The following is a 22310-nucleotide window of genomic DNA, read 5'->3' as shown; positions in this document are numbered from 1 at the left end:
CAATCCCTCCCCCCTCCCCCGCCATGATAGGCCCCGGTGTGTGATGTTCCACTTCCCAAGTCCAAGTGATCTCACTGTTCAGTTCCCACCTATGAGTGAGAACATGCGGTGTTTGGTTTTCTGTTCTTGTGATAGTTTGCTAAGAATGATGGTTTCCAGCTGCATCCATGTCCCTACAAAGGACGCAAACTCATCCTTTTTTATTGCTGCATAGTATTCCATGGTGTATATGTGCCACATTTTCTTAATCCAGTCTGTCACAGATGGACATTTGGGTTGATTCCAAGTCTTTGCTATTGTGAATAGTGCCGCAATAAACATACGTGTGCATGTGTCTTTATAGCAGCATGATTTATAATCCTTTGGGTATATACCCAGAAAGGTCAGGTTACATACAAAGGGAAGCCCATCAGACTAACAGCAGATCTCTCGGCAGAAACTCTACAAGCCAGAAGAGAGTGGGGGCCAATATTCAACATTCTTAAAGAAAATAATTCCCAGCCATCCCACTACTGAAAATTATTTTCTTTACGAATGTTGGCTGGGCACGGTGGCTCAAGCCTGTAATCCCAGCACTTTGGGAGGCCGAGACGGGCGGATCACAAGGTCAGGAGATCGAGACCATCCTGGCTAACACGGTGAAACCCCGTCTCTACTAAAAATACAAAAAAAAAAAAAAAAAAAAACTAGCCGGGCGAGGTGGCAGGCGCCTGCAGTCCCAGCTACTCGGGAGGCTGAGGCAGGAGAATGGCGTAAACCCGGGAGGCGGAGCTTGCAGTGAGCTGAGATCCGGCCACTGCACTCCAGCCTGGGCGACAGAGCGAGACTCCGTCTCAAAAAAAAAAAAAAGAATGTTGAATATTGGCCCCCACTCTCTTCTGGCTTGTAGAGTTTCTGCCGAGAGATCTGCTGTTAGTCTGATGGGCTTCCCTTTGTGTGTAACCTGACCTTTCTCTCTGGCTGCCCTTAACATTTTTTCCTTCATTTCAACTTTGGTGAATCTGACAATTATGTGTCTTGGAGTTGCTCTTCTCGAGGAGTAGCTTTGTGGCTTTCTCTGTATTTCCTGAATTTGAATGTTGGCCTGCCTTACTAGGTTGGGGAAGTTCTCCTGGATGATATCCTGCAGAGTGTTTTTCAGCTTGGTTGCATTTTCCCCGTCACTTTCAGGCACACCAATCAGACGTAGATTTGGTGTTTTCACATAGTCCCAAATTTCTTGGAGGCTTTGTTCATTTCTGTTTACTCTTTTTTCTCTACACTTCTCACTTCATTTCATTCATTTGATCTTCAATCGCTGATACTCTTTCTTCCAGTTGATCGCGTCGGTTACTGAAGCTTGTGCATTTGTCACGTAGTGCTCGTGTTATGGTTTTCATCTCTATCAGTTCTTTTAAGATCTTCTCTGCACTGATTATTCTAGTTATCCATTCATCCATTCTTTTTTTCAAGGTTTTTTGTTTCTTTGCACTGGTTACGTAGTTCCTCCTTTAGCTCTGAGAAGTTTGATTGACTGAAGCCTTCTTCTCTCAACTCGTCAAAGTCATTCTCCATCCAGCTTTGTTCGGTTGCTTGTGATGAGCTGCATTCCTTTGGAGGGGGAGATGCGCTCTTATTTTTTGAATTTCCAGCTTTTCTGCCCTGCTTCTTCCCATCTTTGTGGTTTTATCTGCCTTTCGTCTTTGATGATGGTGACATACTGATGGGCTTTTGGTGTGTGTGTCCTTTCTGTCTTTTAGTTTTCGTTCTAACAGTCAGGACTCAGCTGCAGGTCTGTTGGAGTTTGCTTGAGGTCCACTCCAGACCCTGTTTGCCTGGGTATCAGCAGTGGAGGCTGCAGAAGATAGAATATTGCTGAACAGCCAGCGTTGCTGTCTGATTCTTGCCCTGGAAGCTTCGTCTCGGGGGTGTACCCTGCCGTGTGAGGTGTGGGTCTGCACCTAATAGGGGATGTCTCCCAGTTAGGCTACTCAGGGGTCAGGGACCCACTTGAGCAGGCAGTCTGTCCATTCTCAGATCTCAACCTCTGTGCTGGGAGATCCACTGCTCTCTTCAAAGCTGTCCGACAGGGGCATTTACCTCTGCCGAGGTTTCTGCTGCTTTTTGTTTAGCTATGCTCTGTCCCCAGAGGAGGAGTCTACAGAGGCAGGCCGGCCTCCTTGAGCTGTGGTGGGCTCCACCCAATTCAAGCTTCCTGGCGGCTTGGTTTACCTACTTAAGCCTTATCAATGGTGGATGCCCCTCCCCCAGCCTCGCTGCCACCTTGCAGTTAGATCTCAGACTGCTGTGCTAGCAATGAGGGAGGCTCTGTGGGCGTGCATCCCTCTGGGCCAGATGTGGGATATAATCTCCTGGTGTGCCATTTGCTAAGACCCTTGGTAAAGTGCAGTATTAGGGTGGGAGTTACCCGATTTTCCAGGTGTTGTGTGTCTCAATTTCCTTTGGCTAGGAAAAGGAATTCCCTTCCCCCTTGCGCTTCCCAGGTAAGGCGATGCCTCGCCCTGCTTCAGGTCTCGCTGGTCGGGCTGTACCCACGGACCAGCGCCAACTGTCCGACACGCCCCAGTGACATGAACCCGGTACCTCAGTTGAAAATGCAGAAATCACCCATCTTCTGTGTCGCTCACACTGGGAGCTGGAGGCTGGAGCTGTTTCTATTTGGCCATCTTGGGTGTGCCCCCGCATTTTAATATATTAGGGACAGAAGACAAAGCATGGAGTTTGCTGTCACATACCGGCTCACCTTGTGCCAGGCTCTGGCTAATTGTAGGGTGTAAGAAATACCTTAATTTGGCTGTCTTGGGTTCTTTGGGGAGGCAGGCAAGTTTTACATCACTTAATACAATCCTTATTTTTGATAGCATCAGGCTCCTTTTCATGGCGTGCTGAGCCCAGCCAGGAGCATTCATTGGCTTGAGGTGCTCCCTTTTCTAATTCCTCAGGTGTGGCTGCTGAGGGGCTTCAGGCCATCTTCAAATCTTGTGGCTGCTCCTGGCTCAGTTTGTGAATAAAGACAGCAGGGAGACTATTGCTATTGTTTAAATCACATAAGGGTGCCATGCTTGTGAGCCTGTGGAAAGCCTCAGCTTGAATATTTATAAGCCCACAGGAAAGTCCATGTGAGAGAGTAATACAAAGTGGGTGAGGTATATCTGCCCCGTGGGTGTGAAGTGTGCCAACCACACACTGCAACCTGGGCAGCCAGCCCCGACAGGTGCAAGAGCACCTTAGCCCAGGGCTCCATGGAGCAGTGGAGGAAGTTGCCACTATCCACTCTGCCCTGACTGGCGGGCCTCTGCTCCCAGCGCCCATCACAGTTGTTATTGACATAACTTAAGACCATGGAATAGGGTTTGAATCCAGGCTCTGCCCTCTGTGATTCCTCACCTGTAAAATGGACTAGTGTGTAAGAGAAAACTGGACCTTCAGGTAAGCAAAAATATATATATTTTTAATCACATCATTTCTTTGGGTATGTATATAAAGCCTCTTCTACCAAAGGAATCCCAGCAAGATCAGTGACTCAGGTGTCCCTCTGTGGTGAATGTCACATGTAGTCCTCCCCAAACGAGGTCCACAGTGGGAAGCAAACCAGCCTGGCCCTGGTTCTCCACTGCTCTCAGGCCGAAAGCAGCTTCTGAGCTGAGCCTCAGCAGGAGTTCCTGGGCCCTGACAAGCATCCCTCAGGCAGACTTCATCCTAGCAGTCACAAGAAACTGTCAGTAGTTGATAATGTTTACCTACAAGAATTGTCATTTCATACAACTCAACCTATTATTTGGTGATTATCCATCTCCATCCTAGACTTTATGCTCCATGAGGCAGGGATTTTTGTGTATTTAGTTTACTGCTCTAATGTCCGTGTTTAGAATAATGCTGGGCACACAGTAAGCCGTTAATAAAAATTGACAGTGTAATTTGCTTTGTAATAAAATATTTCTAAACCACAGTGCCCATGGAGGAAATCAGTAAAGTAACTGAGATACCAGTCAATAAGAACGAAATGTGTCAGCAAGAAAGAAAATGGAGACCTTTGGGTGGTTGATGTATCCTGTTCTAGGCCTGTGAGCCCCGGGGTTTAAAAGCAGTCTTGTGCCCTGAATTCCAAATGGGCTTGATGGTACTAATAAAACAGTTAAAATCAGTAACTTCTTCAGTGGGCATATCAGACTAAGGCAAGAGAATACAGTATCAGATACGAAGTTTGCTGGAGACTTGGAATGGTTTTTCTGGTATTCAATTTGGACTACACTCAGGGACTATCAGCTTGGTCATAGGTTACGTTCAGAGGCCAAATGGAAGGTAAAGGATGATTTGGACTGGGTTTCACATGACAGCTGAGCCAGAAAATGGTCCGTCTGCTCTCCCTTTGCAGCTATTAAAAAAGCAGTTCCTGAAGTGAGGCCACCCTCTCTGGTAGTCTCTGGGGCCCTGCCATCACCTTGCCCCACTGCACTGTTGTTTTGGGGGTGTGTTTGTGTGTTGTGAAGGGCAATGGAAAAACGAAGGGACTAGGGCTGTGGGCATTTGTTTTCTTCTGCCTGGCATCTCTACCTGATTCAAGACTGGGTCGCAGCAAGCACAGCTAGGAGGAAGAAGAAATGTGGGGAGAATGACACTGGCCAGCCACCAAAGACAACACAGCCACCATGGAAAGAAGCCATAAGTCACCCGGAGGGCTGGTCACCTCTGCCATGGCTCAACTTGACAGAATGGTGCCCTAGAAGGTAACAATTTTCATAACCTTAAAAGACATCCTCAGCCCCGTGTTCTAACAGCCTCATTGTACCAAGGGGGTTAGAAGACATTAGCATCTGCGGGCAATGGGCAGGTCACATGATTCAACCTTATCTGTAGAGGAAAAAAATGAAAAGCTGATGGTCGGTCACTTGGACTGCCCAACAGGTGCCACCTCCAGCTGGAGACAGAGCCTTGACAACCTCACCAATGGTCATAGTATTGCACTGGGATAGCTGGTGCCGGCCCTCCCAATCCGCTGGGCACCAGCCATCCCAACGCAGCACCTGCCACACCCCTCTGCCATTTTCATATTTTCCTCATAGAAGTTTTATCTACCTGTGCAGGAATCTTCAGAGTTTCTTTGGGGAATCTAAACATGTGGTTTGCATTTAACACAAATAATCGGACTGGGGCTCTGTGAGGGCAGAGGCCACGTTTTATCACTGTGTTCCCAATGCAAACGCAGGAGACATACCAGAAAAAGCCAAGTCACAGTCCTGATTTCCTAGCAACATTTTGCACTGACTGTGATCAGACCAGTCACAAATTTATGTCTTAGGTATATTTTTAAAATACTGCCCTGGAATCAAATAATGGGATATCAAATACTTTTAATGAAATCCCATAGGTGGGAAGAAAAGCATTTCCATAGTCCTGCCAGTCCCCCAGTCTGGGGAAGGCTACATATTGCTGAACACAGTATTTCACTGGGTCTGAAGGCGACCACATCAGTCTTTCACGGTGAGGGATGCTAGGAACAGAGGAGCCCAGTCTGAACCACAGCTTTTCAGTTGGTGAAGAAGTGGGACAAGGCTCCATGGCTGTTTCACAGCCTTTCCTGGCTACCCTCCGCATCAGTCATGACTGCTACCCTCCTTCACTACCTGCTGGCCAATGGATGGGACTCAAGGTTTCTTGTCTTTTTGGGTCACCAACCATCTGTACAGAAAAAGGCCATTTTTCCTGCCTGAAAAGTGAGCACTACAGGCTGGCTCTTGTTCCACAGAGTAACTGTCTGAAGAAGCGAGTCTTTAGACACCACACTCGCACTTCCCCGTCACACAGGCTTGCAGACTAAATATTAAAGACTAGACTTCAGCTTGTAAAGGAAATTCTAAAAACAGAAACAAAAGAAGGTTACCTGTTACCACTACCAGCCATTTGTGGAGAAGCCACCACCGAGAGAGCCAACACTCAGCACCTTTACTAAGTCGAAATCAAACAGATATTCCATAGCTATGAAATATCTGAACATCTCCGGAGACAGTTCACTGCAGACAATTGACAGCAGATGTAAAGTACCTCTGATCAACGTGGGCCCCACTTAGGAAGTTCCCGAGCATGTCCACGGAGTGCATGCCATGTGCTTGCCTTCACAGACCATTTATGGGTGGCCACGGCTGAGTTATAGGAGTGGAATGCTGTAGGGTTTCAGAGGCTGGTGATAGTCAATAATCTGGTCACACTACACACATCACCATTCCTCGGACAGGGGCCTGTTATTCACAGTGACCCCTTGGATGCTCATGCATCTGGGCATACTCTCCCTCATTCCAATGCAAATGTTGCCTCCATGGGAAATGTTTGTCACCACTTCCTGCCACAGGGTTGTTCTTGTTGTGTTCCCACCTCCTACGGATGTCCCTCTTGAGCTCTTTCTCACTTTTAAAAATTTATTCAATAGCTGTTTACTGAGGGCATTACTCTCAACCCTGATGATACAACAGTATCGTAGTGGGACTCAGACTCTTGAAGCAGAAAAGCTTTGGTATCTCCCATACCCAGCGCACTTTGTGACACTTTTTAGGAAATTGGTTATAGGTTAGAGGTTAATTAGAATTGATACTAATTCTAATGAGACATCACAATTTGCCTTAACATTCAATGATAAACCTGCTAGGTGTATCACACAACTAAGTCAAGAGTTCATATTCTGTCTTTCAAATAGCCAGCCACTGGCCCATTTAGGAACACAGCAGAAGACCATCTAACTATTAAACATCAATTTCTCTTATAACATTTTTCTGAAAAAATAAAAAATCCCTCTAGTGTTTAGTGGTGGTCTGCCCTGTGACTCAGAGGGCTAGGAAATCTAGCTAAGTCTGAGCCGCAGCCTTCGCTGACCCAGCACAGCTCACTACAGTATGATGCCCAAGGGCTGGCCAGCCACTAAGTTGCTTCCTGTATTCCATCTGACACAGCTTAGACAGCATTCCAGGCTCTTCAGGGGCACAGCTTCATAAAGTACTGATGGTACTAGAATAAAGGCAAACTCTGACAGGAAAGTTATTCTCATACGAATTTAAGATAATCAGCCAGTGCTCTGCCTCCAGATGGGAAGCCTCACTGGCTTTTCCTTCTTGGTGTTCTTTCCTGTTCCCTCTTTACCTTTCCAGTCTAAACACGGGGGTGCCCAGTGTTCACTCCTTCATCCTCCTCCCTATCTGCATTCCCCTCCTGATCGCAGTTGGCCCCATGGCTTTAAGTACTACCCCAAGCTGAGTTTTCATTTCCAGTTTTGAACTCCAGATGTGCATATATATCCAGCTGCCTGCTTGGCCTCCACTGGGATGTCTAGCAAGGCACTTGAAAATTATGTGCAAACCAGGACTCTTGATTTTCGTTCCGCACTCAAAACCAATTCTTCACTTTGTCCACCTCATCTCAGCAAATGAGAGGTCAATTCTTAGACATGTGCAGGTCGGAAACCTTGGTATCATCTTTGACTCCTTTCTCAGAAATCCCACGTTACTCTATCGACAAAGCCTGTGGGCCTTCATTCTAGCTGTTCCCTTTGCCTGGAATGCTTTCTCCTATACCCATATGGCTAACTCCTCTATCTCCTTCAAGGCTGTGGTTAAATCTCCTCTTCTCAATAAATCCTACCCTATTTCAACATTCCCTCTCACTATTCCAGCATACCCCGGCCTCCCTTACCCAGGCTACACCTTCTCCCGGCTCCTCTACCCTACTGCACACCACCTTTTAACATACTATATAGTTTACTTATTTTGTTTATTGTCTGCCCCCGCTAGCTTGAATGTAAACTGCATGAGGACAGGGAACTTTGTGCAGTTTGTTCGTTGTGTCCCAACTGCCTAGAACAAGGTCTGACATGTAATAGGTGCTTAGTAAATATTCACTGATTGAATGGATGAATGAAAAGATAAGGTGATGTGATTATATTACATTTTTAAACAAAGCCATTGTAGAAAGTTCTTGACAAGTTTTTGAAATGGCTGAAGGAAAAGCTTCATTTTGCACTTCTGGCCAACAGAACGCCAGCCACACAGTTACTACTGAAACACATGTGCAGACCAAACCACAGGACTGGTCTTTTGCATAACTGCCTGCACTGAAAACCTTCCTGGCTACAGAAAATAGCTGGTTGTTAGGAAATCACGTAGAAAAAAATAGTCAGTTGATTAAATGTAATACACTTTCAGGTATCTAGAGAGCAGCCTGAGTCTAGGCTCAGATCTCTGAAATTGCTTCCAGCCTGGCCTGGCTGCAGCATGGACAGCTGCCAAGACAGGCCGTGGCTGACCTGTGAGAGCCGGCCAGGCACTGGCCGGGAGAGGAGCAGCACACGGGAGAAGGACGGGAAAGGACAGGTGAGAGAAGACAAAAGATATGCGGGGGAATGAGGTGATCCACGGCCACTTGTGAAAGAGGCAGGGTGGTACTTAGAAGCAGTGTGAGCCTGGAGAACAGAAAACACCACTGTGAAGGTACCAGCACTGTGGGCAGAGGATGCAGAACTGTTCTGCAGCCCAGGAAAACGCCCACTCCTCTTGGCTGCATCGCAGATCAACCTCTGAGGGTAGGGGATGAGTTTTCCTGTTCCCAGTAGATGTTTAGAAGTCAGGCCATCTGTCTCGATCAAGTGTACAACAACTGGGACTGAGTGATAAGCAGCATCGCTGTGTGTGGTTAACGCTCATCTGTGTGCTTCCCTCTCTCTTCTGTCTACGTTTTTAATCTTTCCCCGAGTCATCTTCCATGCTGATAGTCGGAAGTCATTCTGGCAGCCCCTAACAGTTATTTGTAGGCCACCAACTGTTGTTAAGTGGAGACATTTTCTCTTTTACAATATCCCAAGGCAAACTGTCAGTCTGAAGGCTGTGCTTTGAGGAGGGCTCATGTATCAGACCACATCCAGTTCCCTCGCCACTGAATTTGCCATTAAGATACACTCTTCCAAAGACCACAGTGTGAGTCTGCAGACTTCCCATGTGCAGGGACTCTGGAGACACTCTGCAGTACTGATCCTCACTCACCAAGACAAGAGACACCCTACTTCAGAAGAAAGAGACAATACATGACACAATTTAGAATGAATTTCATGGGTAAAAATAATAAAAAGTGGATAACTATCTGGAAAACTATCCAGTAAAAAAAACAGAAGTCTTACTGTGACACAGATGCACTTGTCCCATTATAAAAAGCACTGGTTCCAAGACAGGCTGGAGGCCTGAACTGCAATTCCACTGGAAACGCGCTGACAGTGGTAAGGAGTGTTCCTATTCCTCAGTTTCTACGACTCCAGCCCTATCCCCAGCTACACTCAGTGCCTCTTACGCAGTCCTCTACACATATGGCAGTGTCGACCGGCTTCACATGCCATTTCTGATGCCCATTTCCTTTCTAAGCATCATTTCTTTGGAAGAACCTTCTGGAAAGGTCTTCTATAGTAAAAATGATAGATTCCAAGTAAAGATGAAATGGAGGTGAAATATAAACACCTTCCCCCAAATTTATAATATACATTCACAATGAATAACTCTTGTTGGAAGTTTGTAAAGGTGATTAGAATCCTTTAATAATCATGAAGATCATTTACACTAACAATGGCAGCATTTCATCCTTGTCGAGCACCCTGTGCTAGACATTGGTTAAGCACTTTAACTATAACTCATGCAGTCCTGATAGCAATCCTATGAGGTTGATATTAGTATCATTTGACAGATGAGGAAACTGAGGCACAGAAGGGCTAAGTAGGGTTACACAGTTAACGGCAGGACAGGGAGCTCAAAATTAGAGAATGTGGCTCCAGAGTCCACTTCCTGAGCTTTATCCTAGACTGCTGTTTTACTGCAGACCAGAGACTAACTTCCAAGACAAAAACATTTGTCCAGCTGAAGCGGGGAGACTGATACGCACTCAAAAGCTGACTTAGTCATATCTACGAGGATTAGAGAGCAGGTGATAAGGAACCATTATCAAGTGAGAAACCACAGGAGTGCCGTGAGGGGTTATGGAGGGGGGAAGACTGCACCAAAACAAAGGTTGCCTAATGTCAAGCAGGTTGACTTGCTAATCCTATTGCAAAACAACAGCAAGATAAAGACATTCCATCTCCACTATCTCTTCCATTTGATCTGAGTGTCACCAACCTTACGGAAGCATTAGATGCCACTTTGGAATGGCTGCCCTTGGTCCAACCAACTTCTAGAAAGAAGCCTAGTGAACAGGTCAGAACAATTTAAGGTTCACTATGATGTGAACCTTGTACAGAATGTGGAACACCTGTGTGAGCAGAAAACTGCAAACAGCACCAAACCCACTGGACCAGAAGGGGAAAAAAAAAAGATCTAAGCAGTATAATCAACTGACAACTTAGTTTTTGCTCAAATCTTGTATGCTTGGGAACCATCTGAAATTACAGATCCACTCAGAAAAATAATGCCATCCACAAAATGATCCATAAAAAACACATCCAAGAAAGCCGTATGTAGCCAATTAGACAAAATCGGGCAATGAGCATCTCAGTCCCACATCCCTCCTCCAGTAGGTCAGGCCACTGTTCAGCCATCTCGCCTCCTCCAAGCAGCCTTTCTCAGTTCACAGAGCTGATGATCTTTGTCTTGCCTGACTGCCTCCTCACCCCTGAATCCTTGCACCACTATCTGTGATCCAGGGGGTGTTAGTTACACCCATGGCATTGAGGGATCTGCTTATTCCTATGTCTGCGTGCAGGGGAAGCTGCTCGTCATCTCAGGCATCTGGCTCTCGTGAAAGCTTGCTTAGAACACCTGTAAACACCAGAGGGTTGGGGGGAGGCAAGATCTCTTCCTTCCACCCAGGAAGAGTTCTGGTTCTGTACCCTACAAGCCCAAAGGAAATTAGCAAAGGTATTCAAGCCTGCTTGTCTTCCTCAGATGCCAGATGGGCTGCTATCTTCAGTACCAAAACTTCAATTAGCCACTCAGAGTCTGGGGCACTTAAACAGTATTTCTAAATAAAAGTAATATAACAAAGTAGGAGTTATAACATGAATCACGAATTTCTGCCCAATCGTGACCACTTTTGGTTAATCTATACCTTTGCCCATTCAGGTTTTTCAATGAAAACTTGTTCAAAGCCCAAGTAGAATTTGATTTCAGTGATGACCAGTTCTGGTGATTCTTCAAATGATGGCTCATCAGTTATTTATGCCATAACTGTCTAGGAGGGCTGTGGGTCTATGTCAAAATTGAGACTTAATGACAATCGTTAAATCCAAATGCCTGTAAATTTACAGCTGGGGCTAGAAGAGACTAATGAGCAGTTCCACAGATATGTGCCTCTGTCAGCGAACATGAATTTACTGAGCATCTACTATGCACGAAGTGGGTTCCACTCTGAACACCAGAGGTAGAACTGAAAAGACACGTCGCACCCTTGTGGGGCTTCCTTATATTCTGAAACAGTGGTTCTTACACTTCCTGGACTTGACAGTCCAGAAAAACTGTTGGGAGGTCAACATTTTTTATTTTGCCAATAAGGACATTGAAGATAGCCTTTATTGTCTCCTCTCATCATTTCATAAAAAGAATATCTTAATGGAAGAAGGGTGAAGGATGTAATCGGAAAATAAAGGACAGTTCTTTGAAGCGAATACATTCGGCTTGATGAAATGTTACTACACTTACCAAACTCCCTTGATTTTGCTGTGAAATGGGAAAAGCCTTAGCACAGAGTGGACTAGCACTCGTTCAAAGGAAGCAACTTCTGGCTGAGGGCCCTTCTGCCAGGTAAGAGATGGGGGTGTGCAGAGGGTACCTGTGTTAAGATGTGGACACCTTTCTAAGAAGCCTACTTATTTACTGTGCAAGTATCAAGATACAGGGTAAGGAGGCTCTGAGTCTCTTTGGAGTCTAGGTCCAAACTTGTTTTTGTTGCATCTCATTTTGTGTTTTAAGTTTTAAGAGACGAGGTCTCAGTATGTTGTCCAGGCTAGTATGCAGTGGCTATTCACAGGTGTGATCATATTGCACTACAGTCCCAAACTCAAGTGATCCTCCTGCCCGAGTAGCTAGGACCACAGGCATGAGCCTATGTGGCTTACTCCATCTCATTTTAAAGTTTCAAGAGTTTGTGGACAAGCTAAACCGGCTTAATGTCGACATTTAGTAACTCATTTAGTTCCAGGGGCTAGATCAGGAACAGGAAGTCAAAGGGTTTCCTGGCAATAAAAGGGTTTTTGTGAATGACTACAGCATCTTTGAGAGCAGATATCTACATGTTATTTTAGTACATGATCAATAATATTAGAAGGTTTAACCAGTAAGATTTTCAGAGACAAGCAAGAGAAAAAGGGAAGGAACTGGTTATTTTCAAGTTGTCAATTAAAAACAAAGAAGCTTGCATTAATGCTTTTGCTGTTTCCCCAGAGAAATCTAGTAGGATATCCATTTTCTACTAAAAATACTCCCATGATATTGTAGTTGGCAAGAAAAACACTCTCCAGGGTGGAGAGAAGATGACAGATGAACATAAATAGAATTCTTTAGAAGACAATCAGAGCACAGTTGTCGTAAAAAGATCTGACAACCAAGGTCCCCAAAGGAAGTTTCTGTTATAAGTAATTAATGGCCATCAATTAAAAATTGTCTGATGTCCTTAGGATATGTGGAGAAACAATCTAGAAGATGCAGTTTCTCCATTGTTGAAGCCTCCCTCTTTCTCAGCAATAATTCCTGTTTAAAAGCAAATCACTTCCGCTAGCAGTTTTTAAAGCCTTAACTCTAGAACTGTTGAAATACATCTCAACAAACTCATCTAGCCAGATGATTCCTTCCCGTCAGTTAGTGATGAAGCCTTACTTCACATTCCGGGTGAGAAGCTGTTTGTTAACTGGCTTATATGCAACTGGAAGAACTTTATGAAATACATTCTCTGTAAGTTATTCATCAGACAGGCAGGATTACAAAAGACAGAGCTCCTGCTTGACTATAATCAAAATACACTGATAATTCAAAACAAGTTACTAAAATAAATAAGCTGCAAAATGTAGTGTGTAACAGAGTAAAACGCACTTTGAAAAAACATAGTTACTAAGGTATGGAATTTCTAGGACAACTAAATTTCTTGCCTGTTGAGGTCTTTGGGTGCAGATAATGTTAAATAATTCCTACTACAACAAACCAGGCGCTGTCTTTTCAACACCAGATCCCTGAACTTGGCCTCTGTTACTCTGAACACACAGCCACTCTACATTTTGAGTTGAAATTACTTAAGAGTTGTGGACACGTATTTGTACTGATTCTTAAAGCATTTTAATATTGGCTTCACTTTCTCCATATGTGTAGTTTTAATCTGTACAGCTGGCTGTCTTTAAAAGAAAAAAGTTGCTGGCCATTTAATAAAGCTACTGGGAAGACCATCTACAATAAATGAGCTCATAAATGTGGCTGACTGTGCTGTAGGACAGTTCTTCATAGCAGATGCAAATTATTTTTGAAGTGGCTTTATAGCTTAAAAGAATACCACCTTTGCATTAAGCCCCTAAAACAGAGTGCCGGAACTGCTCATGTAAATATTCAGAGCCATGCTTAAACGATTATTTGTTAATGTCATTTGAACATAGATCATCCATGGCTCTGTGATAATTTATGTCTACAATTAAGTAGTTGCCATGGCAAACCACTTTCACATTTTATTTGCATATCAACTGCTGTATCAGAATTTTAAGAGAGTTTGCAATTTACTTCCAGACTTTCCAACTCATTCTTTAAAAACAAGTCCCCGTCTTGGCCAGGTGCGGTGGCTCATGTCTGTAATCCCAGCACTTTGGGAGGCCGAGGCAGGTGGATCACCTGAGGTCAGGAGTTCGAGACCAGCCTGGCCAACACGGTGAAATCCCATCTCTACTAAAAATACCAAAAATTAGCCAGGTATCGTGGCAGGTGCCTGTAATCCCAGCTACTCAGAGGCTGAGACAGGAGAATCGCTTGAACCCGGGAGGCAGAGATTGCAGTGAGTCAAAATCAAGCCATTGCACTCCAGCCTGGGCAATAAGAGTGAAACTCCGTCTCAAAAAAAACCAAAACAACAACAACAACAAAAACAGGTTCCCGTCTCTAGATTTACTAAATTAATACCTGCTTGGCCCACTTGCTTTTCAGCAGTCATTTTTTAATTTAATGATATGGTTGAATTCTTCATTCCCTTTATATATTATTTATTTTATATTTCTTTTGCTTCTCTATGGTACAGTTTATGAACTGATGACTCTCTAATACAGCCTGGGAGCAGAACTCAGGAAGTTGTAGACCTGCATCTACAGGTCTCTGCACATAGCAGGCACCCAATAAAAGTGCCTAGGACCGAAACTGAATTCTGACCTACCTTCTCACAGCATGTCTGCATTTGTTTTACCTTTTTACCAAGGGACTACTAAAGGCTGATGAATTAGGAAATGCGTCCTATCAGTGGTATGGTTAAACTGATTCAGACATGGAACTGTTAGACCTGACTTCTGGTGGAGCATCGTCTGTCTGGAGAGCCAGAAACCAAGAGCCTCCCTTTGGCAGCCAGAGGTCTTCAGGGCCTTATGCTCACCAGGAAGAAAAGGAAGGGCTGTTCCTTCTACTCTCCCCATGCCTCTTTGAGGGTGTTCTGAAGGTGGGCAACCAAGGTCACACCACCCCAGAGAAAGCCCAGTGACTTTTTCAGGAGTAAAATTCTGAGGCAGGGCTCCATGTGCGCCAAGCATCTCCATCCCTCTCCCTATGCTTCGCAATCCCTTGTTCTGATTTCTCTCCTCTCAGTGGCTGACCTTGTCTTTTGGGCCTGGGAGTGAATAAGTAGGGCATGAGAACAGTCATGGGGTTGGGCTATGGTCATAACCTTGCTGCTTAAGGTAATTTTTTACCCTGTGTAAAAAGCAGTAAGAATACCAAGTCCTGGAGAGTGATCAGCTGCATTTCATATGCTCGCCCATACTTCCACCCATCAGATTTATGACAAAAGCAATTCTATAAGCGGCAAAGGCAAAATCTCCACTTGTCTGTCCCAGCTTTTCCTTTTATTGCTTTTTTTCATGTTGTCCTCTTTCACTCTCAATCATCGCTCACTTCCAAGAAGGCTGAGCCTGCACACACCAGGCCCTTCACCGCCACTGCCAGCGCCATTCCCACGACCACACCCTTCACCCCAGCCCTGCAGAGGCAGGGTTCAGCCCCAGGGCAATCTATCTGGTCAGACTGGTGGGGCAGCTTGCTAAGGCTGTCCTGCTGGACTGAGACCCATGCAGACAGAGGGCTGGAGGGGGTAGAGAGTGTGAGAGCCAGCCCAGCATAAAGGGAAGACTGGAAGATAGCAGGCAGCTGGCCGGTGGCTCATGCTCATGGCGGTCCCTGTGGAATAGGCCTAGCCAGCACAAGTGAGCCAAATCCTGAGCTCAGTTTAATGGCTTCAGTCCCAAATCTGAGTCACTGGGGATTCCATGGACTTCTAAGAGAACCCTACACGCATTTCCAAAAACAAACTGCTTGATGTTGTCATGGAAAACCTGGATCTTTGCATTCTACGGTTTCACGATGGATTATATCCAGGTCACGACCTAAGGAAGACAGCCGGCAAAAAGCCAACCCTGCTGGCTGATCACCCGGCTTTTGTAATGAATCCCAAAGGGATGCGAACCGATGTGTGTTGCTGGCTCTGCCAAGTCCTTGGACAAGTTCTCACCTCTGAAGACCAATCAGCCTATGGTTTACTCCGCCAGGAGGCTCTGGGAAGCCACCTGGAATCAACATTCAATGGCTAGAAGCTGCCTCCAGAAGGCAAAGGAATGGAAAATGTGCATGTCAGGGGAAGGGGAGTGGGAGGAAGGAGCTCTTTGTTTTCCTGTCAATTTGACTGCTCTCTCCTGCTTTTTAAAAAAATGATCTGAGGACACCCCTGGTTACACCAAAGCCACAGGACTGCTGTGTGCCCTGAGCTCCAACACAGGCAGGCTCTTAAGAACAGGGAAGGACCCTACACACTGTATTTGTGTTTGATTTGAACAGAATAAGGTCAATTCTAAAAGCTACAAGATATCCCTGTTCCTTAGAATGCAACAAATCGGGAAACAAATAATATACTAAAACTTGCCAAGAAAGCAGAAATACTTTGATAATGATTCTACAGCTACCATTTATTATTTACTGTGTGTTAAGCACTATGCTTAAGCCTTTCTCATATAGTATCTAACTTAATCCTCAAAACAGTCCTGAGGTATAAACTATTGTTATATCCATTTTACAAGTGAGAAAACTATGGCTCAGAAAAGTGAGGCAAATTGGTCCCTGTTTCAAAGGCACATTCAGGTGAGGCTTGACCCCTCATTACTGCATGAGTGCTGAACATCAAGGACACGTGCACAGTATTTAGAAAGTATCAGCCGGATGTCCACCATCAGGCCAGGCCCTGAAGGCAGATCCTGCTATCTGGATTCACGTAACAGGCAATAGTTATATTTCATTACTGTTTAAGTTAGCCCAGAGTTTGGGATTTCCACTGAAGTAGCAGATTCTTTCACACCCAATTTCTAAACTCGGAATATCAAGATTTTGATTAATTGTGCTGTGTTTTTTATAGACAGTGAAGGCTACACAAGCCTGTGGCCTATTTATATCTTAAAATTAGGTATAGCAAAAGAACATGCTTACGATCATTTTTCATCCAGTCACATTTTTGCCAAAATGTAAGGTGTAAGAACAAACACAGCCTGAGTGTATTTCTAAAGAATCTTTTTGTTGCTCTGGCAACAGGCTCCTTTCTCATCATTTGTTTCGGTGTTGAAGAGATCCAGGGCTGAGGGAGACGGGGCATAGGGAGAGAAGAGGCTGATGCTCACAGCTGCAGCAAGTCCTTGCTGAGGCCGGGGCTGACCAGAGGCTATCACAGATTGGCCAACGGGAGAAAGCAAGCCAGCCCTTTCTGATGCCAGTGTGGCAACGTCCTCAGCCACGGATTCAAGAACCACAGCGCCCCTTACACTGGCTTGAAGTGCATGATGAGACCTCCAATAGGGGAGAAAACGCCCACTGAGTATCCCTTGCAGGTGTGACCCCCCAAAAATGAGAAGTATAGCTCAGTCCCTCTTTTTCATGATTTCTTCTCTGAAGGGTGATGCTAGGCTGGACAGTGAAAAGAAACCAGTTATTTCCTGTATTTCAGCACTTAGATCAGTGGCTCCTAGACAGCAGTCAAACTATGCAGGAATCTCTGCCTCCTGCCAATTTAAAATTGTGAGTAATTTCAGAATTTTTGAGATGCTGCATAAGTAACAGGAGTAAGGAGGAAGTTAAAGCTTCTAGACTGGAAAGAGGCAGAAGATCAGCACCAGCCCTCAGGAGTGCTCCCACGTCTTTCTCCTCAACCCTCCTCCCAGAGGCCTTGTGCAGAGAGAAAAGTAAGAAAAAACTCTCATTGGAGGCCAGGCACAGTGGCTCACACCTGTAATCCCAGCACTTTGGGGGCGGAGGCGGGTGGATCACTTGAGGTCAGGAGTTTGAGACCAGACTGGCCAACATGATGAAACCCTGTCAATACTAAAAATACAAAAATTAGCTGGGCATTGTGGCGGGCGCCTGTCATCCCAGGAACTTGGGAGGCTGAGGCAGGAGAATCGCTTGAAACTGGGAGGGGGAGGTTTCAGTGAGCCAAATCATGCCATCGCATTCCCACCTGGGCAACAGAGTGAGAATCTGTCTTAAAAAAAAAAAAAAGAAAAGAGGCTGGGTGCAGTGGCTCAAGCCTGTAATCCCAGCACTTTGGGAGGCCAAGACGGGCGGATCATGAGGTCAGGAGATCGAGACCATCCTGGCTAACACTGTGAAAACCCCGTCTCTACTAAAAAATACAAAAAACTAGCCAGGCGAGGTGGTGGGCTCCTGTACTCCCAGCTACTTAGGAGGCTGAGGCAGGAGAATGGCGTAAACCCGGGAGGCGGAGCTTGCAGTGAGCTGAGATCTGGCCACTGCACTCCAGCCTGGGCGACAGAGCAAGACTCCGTCTCAAAAAAAAAAAAAAAAAAGAAAGAAAAGAAAAAAGAAAAAAAACTCACTGGAGTGCTGGAATACCGGAGAGCCATACTAATCTTTGTGCAATAATGAACACCTTGCCATTAATGTGATGCACAAGAGAGTACCAAAATGTGTTGGACTAATCCACATTCAGAGATGGAATTCACTCAACTAACACCTTATTATAAACTGCATGTAAATAGTCTTGAAGGATACTATGCTTTGCTTCTGAATGACTGCCAAAGATAGGTTTAGTGTTACGGCCCAAGATGTCCCACCCCTTCCAGTAAATGGCCACTGGTTTACTGGAAGATAGTGGGATCATCAAGTTTCTCAGGATAAGAAGCACCCCTACATGACAAACCAGGAGTCTCATCTACATACTAGCAAATCAATAAAGCCCATAATAAAGGCATGAAATCATCAAGGATGTACAAATACAACAGAGCGAGGGAATAGTAAACAGAAATCCTTCTCTCTGGTCAACCAGGGCTCTTCAACAGGATTAATAAATTGTGTGTGCTGGCTTCCCTTGAGCTACATGTTTGACTCTTCAAAAGCCTTCAGTAACATTTCTCTGCAAAAGTTTTAAGATATACACATGCATGCATGCATACATACACACACACACACACATACACACACACCCCTGAGGCACCTTGTGTCCAAGGAGAATAAAGCAGGGACATTTCTCTGACAAGAAAATGATGACTCAGTCTTGAAACCCACCTTTAACATTTCTGGGTAGTGAGATGCCACGCTGAAGGGGAGAGACGTCTTCAGAAGTGAGTCAAAGGGGACAAGGAGCTTCACAGAATCAAACTCTAAGCCTACAAATTCTAAAAGAAGGTCATATTTTCCAATCTCCCTATTTTTCAGAAGGAGAATGCTGAGACCTGGGGTGGGACATTTATCTCAACGTGAAACTGCTAATGAGGAGCAATGCTGAAATACAGAATCCTGGTCTCCCAAATTCCATGAGTGCCTGGGTCACTTGTGGTATGGCTGATCCTGGCAGATGGAGAGATGAGGGACCTGAGACTTGTCTCTTTGGGCCAGAAAGTTTAAGGGGCCTGGTGTCTGGATGGTGTATTCCCCCATGAAAGCAAATCAGAACTAAGGAGCAGGCCCTCTGTCATTTCTCTTAGCCCATTACTCCCCGTCCCCCACCTCCACCCTACACAGGGGCCTCCTAAGATTTGAGGAACAGTAAACTTTATCTTATCGGCTGTTTGGGAAAAAAACTGTCATTTGATCTGTTTATTTGGAAGCCAGCCCTGCTGAGCTCAAGAGTTTGCTATGAGGCCGGCTAGAGTGAATTTGTTTGGGGGCTGCTGCTTTACAGTCCTGGACACATGGCTCAGTGTATAACTTTATTTTGAAGAATCCTGTGCACACAGCTCTAGAATTTGCTGAGGGATGAATCACCTGTGCCCTTCATTTAGGGTTGTAGGTGGGTAACTTTGTCCTGTTAGAGTCTAGATTAATGTCTTGGTTAAAAAGTAAGCACCTGTTTTCTGAATATCAAAGCAAGAGTCTACTCCTCTACTTCTTTGGGGATGTCTTCAAACTCAGCTGTGTGTTTGTGTGTGAATTTCTGTCACCCAGAACAAGAACCCTGAATCAAACCTGGACAGACTGTTACCCCATTGGTTCAGGACCCACCTTTCAAACCCACGCAGGGAAGCCTACAAAAGTGCTGGTAGCAGTGGATGCTTTCCTGCAGCTCACAACCTTCTCCCTGGGACCACTGTAAAGAGCTCATCCTTTTCTTTCCACCCATTTCTGATAAGCTCGTGAGTGAGAAATTCCCAGAAAATGGAAGAGTTAGCTTGCATTTTCTGATCTGAGTGCACAGAACATTCTGTCAGGCTCTAGGAGACAGACAATTTAAACCAGAACCTCACTAAACACAGAGCAGCTGATACGAATTCCTTCCCAGCCCGTGTCTTCCCCACCCAAGCTGAAATCATCTGGGGGCTGGAGCTGAGAGTGGATGGGGGAAGCAGGCTTGCTGCTTCTTAATGAGTGACCCCACTTACATTCCTCTTAGCATAGAGTGCTTGCTGAAGGTGGGACTCACGCTTTCCATAATTCCTCAGGGAGTTGCACTGAAGTGGAGAGCGTGCTTTTAATTTAATGGGAAACACAAAAAGTAGGAGTAGTTACTCAAACTAAAACCAACAACTTAGACCCTGAGGAAATAAGCAATGGGGAGGACCATGTAACACCAGAGAAGAACAAGCCTGTTTTCTTGTGGGGTAAGACAGGGGAAAGAGGCCCATGTGAGCAGCACACAAACGTCACCTAGAACGGAAGGGGCAAAGGAAACCTGATTAGAGAGAAAATGGTCTTCTCCAAAACTGGCAGGAAGCAAATGCCCGGTGCCAGAGTGCACTGCACCGGCAGCTCTCCATCCCTGCATCCCACCGTGCCCGGAGTCCTGCCTTCTTACCTGCAATTCCTTGCAACAGCCCACAGACGTTGAAGATGCTTTTCTTCATGATGCTCTGTACACACATGGTGAAGACGGACACCAAGGCCACCATGCAGAGAATAAAGATTCCCACAGCCAGGAAAATAGCTGTGGCCTGCCAGAAGCCGCTGGCGATCTCGCCGAAGCTCTCGGCGTAGGGCCCGCACAGCGTGTCCCGCTGGAAGTGCTGCATCCCTGGGTTCCGGATGCAGCGGGCGTAGATGCCCAGGGTGGGGTGGTAGGGCTCAGGGGAGCCCCCGCCTGGGCCCGCCGGCTCCGCGCCGCCGCGGCTCCTCGCTTTCCCGACCAGCCAGTCTGCGCTCATGAAGGCAATGAGCTCGGCAAAAGCCACCACAATACTCAGCAAGGTCCAGAGCATCGAGCGACAGGTGACAATGACATGACACATATTGATGTTCCAGGCGAAGAAAGAGTCAGGAGTCCACGGAGTTAATCAAAAAAAGAAAGTCGGTGGGGAAGGAGGCTCGGGCGGCCCGGGAAGGAAGTCGCAGCTGCAGTCATTCACTCCCGCCGCCGGCCGCGTTCATGCTGAGGACAGCGCTGCCGGACCCAGAGCACCGCCTGCGGCCTCACCTAGGGGAGAGGGAGGGCGGTTAGCAGCGCCGCCAGGCCCCGCCCCGCCTTCCCGCCGCGCAGCGACACAGTCCAAGCCCGGCCCGCGCCCGCAGAACCCTGCCAGCAAGCCCCGGGCCCGGCCAGCATGCCAGGCGGTTGTTGCACTGGCTGCGTTTGTTTCAAGTTCTCCCTGACCTCACTGCACTCAGAACTCTATGTGGCAGTTAACCTTCTCTCTCGGGAGCGCTATGGAAGGAGGCGGCTAGTGCCAGGTCCTGCTCCCAACCCAGGGAGCACTGTCCCGGTTGCTGCTGCTGCACTCTTAGGACAGGGCTCCCGCTCCCTCATCTTTTACTGGAAAAAGTCAAACAGCACAGGGATCCAGAGAGGAGGAGGCAAGAATGGCAATCAACTCTATTAGTGGATTTTTTTTTTTTTTAAGTTTGCTATACTTTTTGGCTGCTGTTTTGGTACTAGGTGAGTTAAGTTTTGCGAAACTTGCACCAAGCGCTTTTGCTTAACAGTAGAGAGTAGCAACACCCCACTTTTATTTCCTGGAAATTAAATTACTAGCAGAGACATAAGTGTGTTTGCTTCATAGGTAAATAAGAAACAATCCCATGAAAAAGAATAAACAAAACATTGCTCCCACACCTGTATTTCATCCATTTTTCACAGGGGGATTTTTAGACAAAATAATTTACACTAAAACTCGGGGAAAAAAACCTTAAGAGTTCATGACTTACTTGGGGAAATTATTTTTTAAAGACATTAATGACCGTTAACTAAGCATCATTACAACTGAGTGGACTTGTTGACAACAGAACCTTGTCTATGAAGAATGCATCCCTTGAATTGTCCCAATTCATCCCATGTGCCTCTGCCTAAGCTTCGATTCACCCCAGGTCTGGAACTCAACGTGCCCATTGTTTCTCATTTCACAGAGGCCTCATTCTGTCCCCAAGGAGGAATGACTTCATTACCAGAAGACATTGCTTCAATGGCTCAACCCTTCTTCAGAGGAGTCTAGACCCTGAAACGGGGGCCAGCAGGGCTGGTCTGCAGCCCCGTTTTCTGCCCCATTCCAAGGCCAAGAACAATCCCTCAGCTTACATCTGGGCACATGGCCCTGCTCTGAATGATTAGATCTCATTAACCGAGGTCAAGTCAACTCCATGAGAACTGCAAAGAGCCCCCTGGCATGTTGGGAGTAGGGTGAGGCAGGGAGTCATCGAAGAGGA

General features: G+C 46.0%; 1 protein-coding gene across 2 annotated transcripts in view; it reads right to left on the bottom strand.

The window, feature by feature from the left end:
- The window catches only part of LHFPL2 (LHFPL tetraspan subfamily member 2), a 165875-nt gene that overhangs the window by 11451 nt on the left and 132114 nt on the right, over positions 1-22310 (bottom strand). For both annotated transcript variants that reach the window (XM_030927774.1, XM_030927775.1), the window contains exon 3: positions 20473-21087. In XM_030927774.1, the coding sequence (XP_030783634.1) occupies positions 20473-20902 (430 nt within the window). In that variant the 5' untranslated portion in view covers positions 20903-21087. The remainder of the gene's footprint in view (positions 1-20472; positions 21088-22310) is intronic.

Source organism: Rhinopithecus roxellana, chromosome 3 (genome assembly GCF_007565055.1).
Source record: "Rhinopithecus roxellana isolate Shanxi Qingling chromosome 3, ASM756505v1, whole genome shotgun sequence".
Lineage (NCBI taxonomy): Eukaryota > Metazoa > Chordata > Mammalia > Primates > Cercopithecidae > Rhinopithecus > Rhinopithecus roxellana.
The sequence above is the reverse complement of the archived record's forward strand: the minus strand, read 5'-3'. Positions and strand labels throughout refer to the sequence as shown.